This window comes from Amphiura filiformis, chromosome 6 (genome assembly GCF_039555335.1).
Source record: "Amphiura filiformis chromosome 6, Afil_fr2py, whole genome shotgun sequence".
NCBI lineage: Eukaryota > Metazoa > Echinodermata > Ophiuroidea > Amphilepidida > Amphiuridae > Amphiura > Amphiura filiformis.
Genome location: NC_092633.1, coordinates 75602751 through 75616585, shown reverse-complemented (window position 1 = coordinate 75616585; position 13835 = coordinate 75602751). Strand labels below are relative to the sequence as shown.

At 37.6% G+C, this 13835-nt stretch overlaps 1 protein-coding gene across 1 annotated transcript; it reads left to right on the top strand.

Moving 5' to 3' along the window:
• Positions 1–5977: 5977 nt before the first annotated feature.
• LOC140156046 (uncharacterized) lies at positions 5978–13385 on the top strand. The gene is made up of 5 exons (XM_072179155.1): positions 5978–7129; positions 7693–7937; positions 8451–8630; positions 11985–12116; positions 12860–13385. The coding sequence occupies exons 1-5, from the start codon at positions 5980–5982 to the stop codon at positions 13355–13357; spliced, it is 2205 nt and encodes a 734-aa protein (XP_072035256.1). The 5' UTR covers positions 5978–5979; the 3' UTR covers positions 13358–13385.
• Positions 13386–13835: the final 450 nt, after the last annotated feature.

The window sequence follows — 13835 nt, the reverse complement described above, 5'->3', positions numbered from 1 at the left end:
TGATTGCACGAGCATGCAGGATCTTATCCTCGATGTACGGCAGACGCAAGTCCATAGGTGGTAGGGATGGAGCTGATAAAGCTGAAAGTGAGAAAGTTGAAAGTGCAAGCAGCAGTTAGGAACTGAGAACATAAGGCAAATGTTGCTTGTGGTTAGCTGAATGAAAAAACTGAGATATAACAGGGTACTGATAGGGCGCCCTGGTTATGCCAGGGAGCAAAGGCATAGGTACAAGTTTGGATAAGTGTAACTGTAAGTGCACAGTGAATATAAAAGAGTAGGTAGAGAAGGTAACTTACCATGAGGTGTAGCTGGGGGCACTAATTGATAGGGGAATGATGACATCAGTGGACTGGCGGATGGTTGCTGGGCCGCCATTGCCATGGTAGATGGTTGGGTATATGCAGCTTGGAAGGTCGGCTGAGTTTGGCCATACGTGTATGACTGTGCTTGGCCCATCTGCATCGGCTGCTGCTGCCCCGGATGTGGCAAGGGCACAGTGCCATGAGCAGTGCCATTGTTAAAAACCGGTGGGGTCGGTTGTGGGCAGGCCATTTGCATCACCTGTTGCTGCTCCAGGGGTGGTAAGGGGGTCATGCAATGAGTGGTGCTAGTGCTCTGAACTGTTGGGGTTGGTTGAGGGCAGGCCATTTGCATCACCTGTTGCTGCTCCAGGGGTTGTAAGGGGGCCGTGCAATGAGTGGTGCCAGTGCTCTGAACTGTTGGTTGCAGAATTGCATTGGCTGTTGCGGCTGCCTGAAGGGGCGGCTCAGACTGTTGCCCTGATGGTGACGGTAATCGCCGGGTTGATTTTCTTCTCACTGCAGGTGCTACAATGAAGGGAAAAAAAATAGCCTGATAAAATATGTAGTAGCAAGGATATGCCAAAGGTGGACATTTTGGCATAGGTTTAGCATAACTGAACGTGACTAGTAGGTCTGCAAAATTGAACAGTGAGCGTAGGCATAACCGTAAATGATGCACAAGGATATGACATGTACTAGAAGATCTATACGCGAATGGCATAGGTGAAGCCGAATCATACATGAATGCAAGCAGAAATGTAGACACCAACGTAACCGTACACAGGAACAAACAGAACATAAATTATGTACGTCTACAGCAAGATACGGGAATGGCGTAGGCAAAGCCGTACCATTATAAACTGATGTGAACAGCGAGCGAGGCGTAACCGTACTCATACGCGAATGGCGTAGGCGAAGCCGTACCATGTATAGTGAAGTAAGCAGTGAGCGTGGGCGTAACCGTACTCATATGTAAATGGCGTAGGCGAAGCGGAACCATATATACTGAAGAGAATGGTGAGCGTAGGCGTAACCGTACTCATCTGCTGAATGGCGTAGGCGGCCGTACCATGTATAGTGAAGTGAACATGAGCGTAGGCGTAACCGTACTCATACATGACTGGCATAGGCAAAGCCAAACCATTAAACTGAAGTGAACAGTGAGCGTAGGCGTAACCGTACTCATATGAAAATGGCGTAGGCGAAGCCGAACCATATATACTGAAAACTGAAGATGCTAAAAATGGAACAGTCAATAGTGGAATCTCGACAATAGAGGGCGACAAACGTAGGTAGCCAGAGGGGGCTCTGCACTGCTGAACAATAAAGCAAGTTAGCAATACTAACTTTCCCATATATCAACAGGCGCCTGAATGATCATCCGAATTTCTGATCAATTTATTTTTGTTCACGGCAGTGAACATTTCCCCCACTTGAACCCATATCTCATATGCACAGTTTATCCCTTACATACACTGTGTCTTGAATAACTATTGTAGCCAATCAACCTGTTGTTATGAGGCTAGGAAATAATTCCTAATGCCTCACACCCAGGTTTGTATCCCTTTATCTAATCCGGCCCCACATGACGAGGACTTTTTAGCACATCTTATCTTGTATTGAGACAATGGCAGCCAGGACTATTTTTTTTCCTTTTTTCTAAGCATGTTTACTATTGGATTGAGCCATCACATGATTATAATAGGCTTTACTGATTGGTGGGTAAGGTCAATGCTATTGTTTATTTTGTGATAAGGCTGAGCATATTACTGCATATATGAAAAATACACTGCTATTTTGATACAGGTGATTTACTCAATTCCTTCCAACTGACAAAACTTAATTCCTGTTATCTACCCAGTAATGTAAAACTAATGTTTGCTTATCTAAATTGGATCCCAAATAATTATTGGGCCAAGGTTATTATCTGCATGGTAGCCTATATTAATTGAATTTCAATAAGCTATGATAGCGATAATGAGTTTCTTGCTGGATGGAGAGTTATATAGCCAGAGTCAGGATGTAGGAGTCATTATGCCTCAAATCACTAATTTATTGTAAGATCAGTGCAGAGTAGGTTAGATATGAAAATGGAAAGTTAAAGAACAAATTACTATACACCTGATCCGTGAACTGTGTCTTTTTGAAAGACTCTTCTTGTTTGCAATAGCGCCATCTGTAGCTGTTGATAATAACATTTTGGTGGCTACAATAATTATTTATGCTAGATTTATATGGCATTTCTGCGATTTAAGGTAGTTCTTTATGAATTTTTGGATAACGCCTACTGGAATTTTACATTTGAAGGTAACTTTTTATAAATTAAGCCGTATTTGGCTGCATATAAAGCGGGAAACTCAAGCTCGAACTTGATTTCTTCATCGATGATTTCATACATGCATAGTTGCCGAATTCGGCAGGGTTAATACTTTATGGTAATCCTTAGCCTAGTGTGCAATAATTATGAGCCCTGGGGGAGGGTAAAATTAGGGGGTGGGGGCAAGCAATTTTTGGCAAGCCGAGAGGGAGGGGGGGGGCAAGCGATTTTTGGCACACATAGTAAGACATAGTCATAGTGACATACATTACATTCATGGGATGCATGATGCAATGATGAGCCATGATCACGACACGATGATGGGGCGCCTTTTTAATAAAACGCTCTAAAAAGGCTTTGCCTTTGGAAAACAGTACGGAAACGCTGAAATATCCAAATTTTCCTGCTCGCTGCACTCGCAACATACATACATAGACCATTTAAGGTTTGCAAATTGGGGTCCCAAAAATTTGCCATGTTCAGGGGGGGGCAAAGATTTTTTGGCGGGCCGAGAGGGGGCAAGAGATTTTTGGCGGGCCGAGGCGGGGGCAAGCAAGTTTTGGCGAGCCGTTTGGAAATTTTACCCCCCCGGGGGGGCTCATAATTATTGCACAGCCCCTTAGGTTTTGATACGGGGATTGTCCTTTCACTTGAGTTTTGACCTTGTTTGGTATACTTACATACAGACTTACTTACTTATAAGGGTCACTCCATATGAAATCAAGGAGGCTCCCCACCTGACCCCCTCAGATTTGCTTTATATTTTAGTCATATGTTGCACCGGTACAAATATTAAAAACCTGCAAATTTGAGGTCTGTAGCTCTTGAAACAGATTTTTTGTGGCAGCCATTTAAAGTTGGAGTAGGTGGGTCTAAATTTGGACTCAAAAGGTGCCCTTTAAATAAATTTCATCTTTGGGAGTCTGTGCCTTCTTTATATAAAGAAAGAGAGGTCTGAAACTTTGTATACACACTAACTGCATGCCCAATTTGTCAAAAAATAAAAAAATTCTGTAATTGCGTGTTGTGTCACGGGGTCATTAAATATGCAAGAGAAAATGTAATGTTTTGTAAACTGGCAAGTTTAGCCCCCCTAAATTCACATACAATAGTATCCAATCCATTTTTATCTTACGCCAGTAAGGCACTTGAAACTTGATTCTGAGTTTAGCGTCCACCGCCCGCGTTATGAAATTTGTGCCGCGTTTTAGATGTAAAATCTGAAAATAATTCATTATTTTGCAAATTACTACTAAAACCAGAAAGAAAATTTGTTCTGCAAAATTTTTAAACCCCTTTTTATTGTATAGAAAGCCTTGAGAACTATTAGATGAATCCATCTAAATATTTTAGCATTAAAAATATACAGGTTTTTGACCCTTGCTCTATCCAATTAATATTTCAATTATACCTTTGGGATACCAGGGTAGACTAGAAGAGAACCTAGCCAAAACGTTTTTACCAGATGGACATTGTTGATGTTGTAAATAATTTAACTAGGAAAGCCCTAGTTTTGACAAATTGGTGCCAAAAATTTATTTCATAATGTTCTGCATGATTGTTATTTTTGTATAAATGAGTCAATCCTCCCCCCTCCCCCATTTCCCTCTATCCTCCAATGTATATGGAGAGGTTAGTACAAATTGGAGTGAAGAAGACTGGCATGGTATACTTTGGAATACATTTAGTTTGTTTTAAAACTTGAAAAACAAAAAGCAAGATAATTATACTTTTATAAATGTTTATGTGTGTTTCTGACATTATATTGCGACTGGCGATACCCAATTAGAATGAACAAAAGCGCATTTAGCATTGGTAAAAGGCCGCTAATATGAAACCTTGAAAATAATGAATAATGAATAATGAAATTGTTGCCTCATTATGAGCTGAAAAAAATGGGACGCTAAACTCAACATCAAGTTTCAATAGCCTAAAATATATGTTTTTTCTTCTGACATTGGATCCCAAAACCTGTCTTTTTCACCTTCACAGAATGATGGCAGATGAAATGGATAATAGCTCTAAAAAAAGTGAAGGCAGCCTTCAAACCATAGAAATATCTCTTGAGCTACCACACACTAATAGTGCTACTGTGGAAGAAGAAAAGGACAGTGCTATGGAAGAAGCGCATCCTCTTGCAGAAGTGGAAACTGATAATGGGGGAGCCACAAATGAAACGGGTGTTTCTGCAGTGGAAACAAATCCATCAGACCAATTACAGAGCAGTGATGAGAACAAGTGGAAATCAGTCCCAATATTACCGGTAGCTATCACTGTGACTGAAGAGGTGGAAGATGGGACTTCAGTGCCGACCAAACTGTTGATATATCCTGGAAACATAGCGGCAGAGAGTGACCAGGTGGTCGAAGAGGTATTTTGATAAGCTTGTTTGTTTTACCATACCAACTCATTCCATGTGAAACATGAATATGCACCGAAAGAATCCCAAAAAAAGAAATGGTGTTTGGTACAAGTATAAACTCAGTCAGATGATTCTGTAAATGTGAAAAATGACAATTACAATCAATTTATTAATTAGGTAAGCCTGAAAAACAATTGATATGAAATGAACAGATGAAAACTGATCTTCCTTGACAGGTGTTTGGGATCATATACCACATAGGAAGTAAAATTGTAAGGGGCCTAAAGCAGTGAACATTGCCAAACAACATTGGGGTCATGTGCTCCAGACCCATGAAACTCTTGTGTCACATATATCACTCTATATAAAAATCAATTTGCAATTTTCTATCACTGCAGGCCAGGGGTCATAGTAAGTGCTGACAATTAAGTTATGCATAGCCAACCACCTTTAGGAACAAAGGGTGTTTAGTAAGTGTTTGTGGCATCATGGACTGTTTCTACAGTCCATGGTGGCATAACCAGCAAGGGTAGGGGTGCCCACTGCTCCCCTGATTGGAATACTTGTTCCCCTATGAGTTTGTACATGCTTCAATCAGTATTTTGGTATATTTTTTTATAAAATGCTAGAGTTACAGGTCAAGAACTTATACTCTGACCAATGCTTTAAATATGTTGACAGACACCAGGGACTGCCTTTCGAGGAGTGCGAGAGCAATCGCTCTCTACTGCTCTCCTTAAATCTGATATATGTATATATATAGGAGAGTGGATTTTAGCCCACCTAAGTTTACCATTCCTTCTTGCATTCTATTATATTGTAAATGCTCTAAACAGCTCCCTTTGAAGGCCCATAAGAGCTATTTAATGCTCGATTACAAATTACAAAAGACAGACCCTGAGACACAAGTAAACCATTTGTTACTACTTTAGTCTTTGCAGGATATCAACAAACTCAACACTATCTTTGATCTTGTTTCTTATCCATAGGTTACCATGATTACCAATAATGATGCTTCCATCACAAATAAGAATACTGAAAATGAAGAGACAGAAGACTGTGTACCAAATATCTTATTCCATTTAATCCAACAAGATACTGAGCAGCCAAGTAATAGCAAGGAATTAAGTACATTACCTGACCCAGGGGACAAAGATTCACAGTTTTCATGCAACCTGTGTGATTTTGTTTCAAAACACCTACACAACTTAAAAACTCACATGCTGGTGCATAAAAAGCCGACCATCAAAGAATATTTTAAATGTGAGGAATGTGATTACATCACACCATTAAAACACAATCTTAAGACGCATATGAAGAAACATGCTAAATTACAGGACCTCAGCGAGAACGATATCTTTCGATGTAAAGAGTGTGACTATGTGTCTGCGTACAAACACGACCTTCAGACGCATGTGATGAAACATGCCACCGTGAAACCACATCAGTGCGAAGAATGTGACTTTTCAAGTATATACAAGCATAGTTTAATTCACCATGTGGCCTCTAAACATGAAAAGCAACGTCCTTATAAATGCACTGAATGTTCATATAGTTCCGCCAGGAAGCAGGATCTGCAAGTTCACATGGGTAAACACTCAACAGAGAAGCCATTTCAGTGTCAACTCTGTGATTATGGCACACCATTTCGCCAAAGTTTTAAAGCACATATGAATAGACATCTAGGGCATAAAACATTTAAATGCGATCAACCTGACTGCGATTTTGCCACTACGACTCAACAAAATTTAAAATCTCACTTGGCGAGACACAACACCATAAAGCAGCACCAATGCCAGTTTTGCGACTATTCCGCTTCGCACAAGATACAATTAGCGAATCATGAAGCAAAGCACACTGACAACAACAAGATTAAAACGGCAAAGAAATACTCATGCAGCAGTTGCGACTACGAAACATCACATAAATACAGCATGAAAAGACATGAAGAACGACACTCAGAGAATCGTACTATGCCGGAGAAAGTTTTCCATTGCGGTCAGTGCGGTTATCAGACGGGATACAAGAGTAGTCTAAAGCGCCATGTTGCTAAACATTCGGATGTGAAACCATTCAGGTGTGGGCATTGTGAATATTCAGCAGTTAATATGACACAGATGCATGTACATATAGCCAAGCATACAGGTTAGTGCAGGGTTTTAAAAATACACTAAATTTAGAATAAAAAGGTGCTTCTAGGGTTATAATATAAACCAGAAATGAATAAACTTGTTCGCATCTGATGATCCAATCAATAAAATTTCCCACAGCCTGTGATGTGTTACTATTGTGTAACTAAAGGAGGCACTGCCTTAACGCGATATTAACTACACTACAGTCAGTCTACTCTGAAGTACAAAGTACCGACGCGGACGTAAACATTGTGCCTACTTTGAAAGCACGCATACCTGCAACAGAGACGCAGCACTGCGCACTGTGTATGTGCTGTATAAGCACGCATTGTCACTTTGTACTTCAGTGTGGACAAACTGTAGTTTGATTGACAGAAATGTAGAAATGTCGGATGCAACTAGTTTCCAACTTTTATTTTAATAATGGGCCCTTTCTCCTTCTAATGCACATAATATAATGAAAGGCTCTCAAGATAAGCTTTTGAACCAAAGAAGGAGTGGCTGTTTCAAACACCTTTCTGTGTATTAGCATTTCAGTAAGAGCACTAACTCAAACACTTTTTGATTTCTCCACAGGAATAAAGCCTTTTAAATGCAATCAGTGTGAGTATTCAACAGCCAATAAACAACATCTAGTAGGTCACATGTCTAAGCACTCCAATGTAAAGCTCAAATGTCCGCTCTGTGACTTCACCACGGCATGGAGACAACGATTGCGTATACACATCAAGCAACATGAAAAGGCAGCAGCTCTGAACGTGCCAAGACACATGCTGCAGCATCATCAAAGTATGGCTAGGAATCAGGGACAGCTTGTAGAGGTAGGGCACACATCCAGTATTTAGTTCATTTGTTGAGTGTCATTATCTGGGCCACTTTCACAAAGATCTACAACTTCTTGTTGTTGCCCAAAATGCATTGTAAGTTCCAAAACAACTGAGGTTGTACTTCAGCATTTAAGATACATTGCAAATCTTGAGAAATCATTTTGCTCAAGTTTCCAGATTGTGAATAACTGTGGAATTCCTTAAATCCTTATACTCTCTTTACTCTAACCCTTAATCCTAATGATGATCATAACCCTAATCCCAACTTGGTACATGCAAGATGTATGAATACATTCTAGTCCCACAGTTTTCATTCTGCACTTCAATATATAAGAGTATTCTTTAAAATTTATCATCCTCAGTAGAATGCAGTACATTTTACATGCACTAGCGGCAAGCGTTGAACTCGCTACTAACTCTTAGAAGATTTACATAGTGATAACCTGTGTCTCGGCTTTCCAACATCCCTCATTATTTATAATCTTTATATTATTATTCATTGTACAGACACAACAGCAAGGAGTATCTCCTGATGAAGAGTCTGTGCAACACCTCTACCACTTTGAACAGAGTGAAACCAATGAAGCCTTGTCTCAGCTATCCAATGTCATCGCAGCCTATCAAGAACAGGTGCAAGATAGTAGCGGATCAGGAAGTCAGACTCCATCAGAAGGGACAGGAGAACAGGTAGAGCACACAAACCATCAGTTGAATAAAAGAAGGTGGAAATTAAATGCAAAAATTCTAGTGGCAAACATAGATTGCTCTTCTGACGATCACTCAGGGGCATTGAGCATTTTTTTCCAGGGGGAGGTGAATGAAATCAGAGGAGGGGTCATAAATGGGACAATATTCCTAACATTTTGTATTTTTGCCCCAAAATATTGAGATTTTCAATGATTATTGTTCTGGCTGGGGAACAATGGGGAGGTCAAAGACGAGGCCTAATTGGGTGGTCAAAGGTGCCATGCTGCCTTATGGTCAAAGGTGCCGTGCTGCCTTATGGTCATTTTGATTTGATTTGTGAAATCTTTATTGAGGGATTTAAACTACTTCAGTGGCAAGCACTGCTTTCCAAGCAGGCCCTCATACAATGGTATTTACAACATTTTTACAGAATATATACAAAATAACATGATATTTAGTAATTTATACAAAAACATCAATAAGTGTGAAAGAAAATAAATATACCTCAAATACATGAATGATATAAATCTAAAAATACATACAATATAAATAAATGATTATAATTCAGCAGTAGTAATGATGCTTGTCTTGAATTGATGCAAAGACATAGTTTCAAGGTTTACACGACATGATGGTGGCAAATTGTTCCATAAGTTAGCAGCTCTTACAAGAAATGTACGCTTACCACTGTTAGAATTATATTTAGGCACGATCAATGTGTTTGAAGAATGACTCCTTGTAATGTGATCATGAGCATTATGAACAAAGTCAAATTGATTACATAAATATTCAGGACACATATTTTTGATACATTTAAAGGTAAGAATAATCATGTGATTAGACCATCTATCAGAAAGTTTAATCCAATTTAAAGAACTTAACATTTCATCTACTGGTGTTCTGATATCAGCAAAGAGAATTGTTCTAGCTAATCTGTTGTGAAGTACTTGAAGTTGATATTGATTGGTTGCTGAACAATTAGACCAAACACTGCTGGCATAGTCGAAATGTGGAATTACAAGAGCATTAGAGAGCATAACTAAGGTTTTATGAGGAAGGAAATACTTTGCACGCTTTTACAACACCAATTCTCTTGGAAACATTTCCAGATACATAATCAATGTGTGATGACCAAGACATATTACTATCAAACTTAATACCAAGATATTTGAAAACATCAACTCTTTCAATAATTTTGTCATCAAATGTAAGAGTTATGTCATTGTAATGATTAAGTGTATGATTAGTTCCAAAAATCATAAACTTTGTTTTGTCAGTATTTAATGTGAGCTTATTAGCTTTAAACCAGTTAGCTACAGTTTTTAGGTTATATTCAAGTTTCATTTTTAGGTCATCAGCATTTTTTGCTTTACACATAAGAGAAGTGTCATCTGCATACATTACTGTCTTACAAGTTACAACATCAGGTAAACAATTAACAAAAATAGCAGAGGACCTAAGATTGAGCCTTGAGGAATTCCAGTATTATAAGTTTTGAAATCTGACAGAAAAGAATTAACATGCACAGCTTGAGCCCTATTACTTAGGTATGATTTAAACCAACCAAGTTCATTACCCTTAATACCATATTCAGCAAGTTTATTAATTAAAATTTCATGATTTACTGTATCAAAAGCCTTTTTTAAATCCAAAAATATAACTCCTGTTGCAAAACCATTGTCCATATTATTAAGAATATAATCTTGAACATCTAGTAAAGTTGTTGTTGTGGAATGATTGGATCTAAAACCAGATTGAGAATCAGAAAGGATATTTCTACTACAAAGATAATCATATAATTGGTTATGAACAGTTCTTTCAATAATCTTCAAATAATTGGTAAGACAGATATTGGCCTGTAATTGTTTACATTATTCTTATCACCAGATTTAAAAATTGGAGTAACTTTGGCTTTCTTCCACTCATTAGGAAATTTGGAACTGTTTAAAGAAATATTACAAATATGAGCAAGTGCTTTTGACACATAAGGTGCGGCCGCTTTGAGTAGTTTTACATTGAATTTATCTAAACCTGGTGACTTATTATTATCCATATTACATATTTGATTATATACAAAATCATAAGATACAGAAGAGAATCTAAAACTCTCACTATGGTTACATCGAGATATACTACTTTTTCCATCATTACATGGGCAAGTGATATCAACATTATCAAATTGTCTGCTAAGTTCTTCACCTACTGAGGTGAAGAATTGATTAAATGAGTCAGCAGTGTCTTTACCTGTAGCAATATTACCATGACCATTTGAATGAATATTAGGCACAGTTGGTTTATTATTTTTACTTGGAATTACTTTTTTAAGTGTTTTCCATAACTTTTTACTATCATGTACATTATCATTAATTGCCCTTTCAAAGTGCTTCTTCTTCAAATAAAATTTCATATTATTAACTCTATTTCTAACTGACTTAGCCTTTTCCCAATCATCAGGGTCATTTGTTTTATGAGTCTTGGCATACAAATAATCCCTATCCTTACACAATTTAAGAAAATTACTGTCTACCCATTCAGGGAGATGTCCCTTTATACGCTTAGTTTTAAAAGGTGCATGTTTATCACATGCTTCATTAAACAATGATTGCCACTTAGATAAAGCATCATCAACATCATCAATACAGTTTACTTGTTCCCAATCAATATTCTGAATTGTGTTCACAAAGTGTGATTCATCAAAAATTTTGAAATTTCTTGATGTGACAGTTCTTGGAGGTAAGTCAAAGGTGCCGTGCTGCCTTAGCAGCACTCCATTACCTGATGAGTGGTGGCACATTTGGTCTTGTTCATTGAAATGACATACAAATGGGCAAACGATTGAAAACTATGATCTGAAATAGATTCCTACAGGGCCAGTCAATTGAAATAGTTTCTGTTATTTGTGACAGAACGGTTTCTTTTTTCATTCTATTTAGGCAATGGATCAGTGAATTGTTTGGCAAGCGTTAACATGTTCTTTATATCACACATGTTCCTCTCTCAAACAGTGTCACCATCTCTCTCACTCGCTTGCGGCCTTGCATGCTCTTGTCGTCTTATCGCATGTACTTCATAGAGAGAAAGTCTACTCTGTTATTCACTCTCTCCCTCTGGCTCTTTCACACACATTCTCTCCCTCTCTGTTGGTCTTGCTTCACGAAAAATCCACGTAACACCAAGTTACCAGCTTTTAAAGAACTTTTTATGTTAAAACAAAGTCACTTTTGAAATTGAACATTGAATTTGAACAACTTCCCAGGTAAACAAGTTGTAGTAGCATCTGATGTGATATTTGCACATTTGCATTTTTGTGTGCCTTAGTAATGTTTGATAAATGTTTCTTTTTGTTAATTTCAGTCCAGCAGCAATGATATACATATGACAGAGATAAGGGAGGACCAGGTATTGCTGATACCCAACATGGACATAGCACAAACTCAAGTAGTTATCGTTGATGGGGATCAAATACATCCACAAGCTCAAGAACAGGTACTTGCTCTTTAGAAAATTTACTAGTCCCGATTCTAAATTGCTGTATAAGGGGAAATTGTCATGCTCCCTTTTAGCTTGCATGAAATTGAGAAAAATTGAAATGAGTGAAATTAAAAACAAGTTTTTTTATTTTAAATTGGTGTTATGCAAAAACAAATTACAGATGAGAGATGAAATGTTGCAATAGAACTGGATTGATACAAATTTGTCAGGCATCCACTACACCTTCACTGTAAAAATGAAAATGATGTGTTGATTGGGGTTATGTGCAGGGCTTAAAGTACATAGAGCTAAGGGTTATTTCCCCATTCACCCAAATTACACAAAATAGGAGAAACATTTGTCAATGACCATAATGGAAAAAAGTAACACACTAGGGTTACTTTCTGTAGAATTTGTCAGTTCATAATAGCGCTTGTGATAAAAAAAAATGTGTTTTTTTACCTGATTATATGTATGGTGTTAAAGGTTCATATATTTGCTTGATACAGGGATGTAAGTTTTTAGGATTTTTTGATCCAAATTTCCACACTTTTATTTATTTTCAGCCCATTGTACATGTTAAAGCACTGGCATCATTGCCATATTCAAGGTGAAACAAAGTGTGCATCTACATACTTCACTTCTGTGGGTGGATACTAAACATAGATAACAATGCAAAGTCTCTAATTATGTAAAAGAGAATTCATTAATTGTGCAGAAACCAAGTTCACAAATTTTGTCATTACTTTTCATTGTAGTTGCAGTTTATAATTGATGGGCATAACAAGCCGGTCCTCAAGTCTGCTGTTCAGAAGATTGTTTCAACACATCCAAAAGCCACTACCAGTACTGAAATTGAGATTGACGTCACAGGTTTGCACAGTCAGGTTATTTCAGCTGAAGTTGAACATCCTTTAGTGGCTGGAAGTGAACAGACTTTAATTGCTGATGGTGAACAACATACTATAATTGCTGATGGTGAACAGACTATAATTGCTGATGGTGTACAGACATTAATGGTGGAAGGTGAACAAACTTTGGTTGCAAATGAGAAAAGTGATTTCCAGGAGCAAAATATAGAAATGAGTACTGATTCAATGGAGATTGAAACAAGTGAAGTTGTTACTGGTGGAGCAGTGGCAACTGAGCAAGTTTTAGAATCAATTGATCATGAACAGACTTTAACTACAAGTATAGAAATCAGTAACAATGAAATACCTGAAGTGGCAAGTACTACATCTGTAACTGAAAGTTAAGGGCTGGGGTATGAGCGTTTGGACAGTATTTATTTTGGGACATCAGAGCACATCAGACATATCGAATTGCATTCTGAATACGAAGAATGTCATTCTGATATCAAATAATTTTGATTTTTGAAATTAGCAATTTAATACACATTTTATGGCAAATCATTAAAATTGATATTTTTGATATTTAACAGTACTTGAAGTAAACTTTATAAATCTGATGATTTATACTTAAAGTGTATGTAGGTGGGATGAAAACCGACGATCAATTGAAAATTTTGACCTTCATTATTGAAGATATGGATTTTTTCCCAAAACACCAAAAAAATTAGGTCTTTTTGGGAAAAAATCCATATCTTCAATATGAAAGGTCAAAATTTTCAATTGACCGTCGGCTTTTCCTCCCTGCTACATACACTTTAAGAATATATCATTAGATTTATATAATTTACTTCGAGGACTGTTATATATCAAAATTTGAAAAATA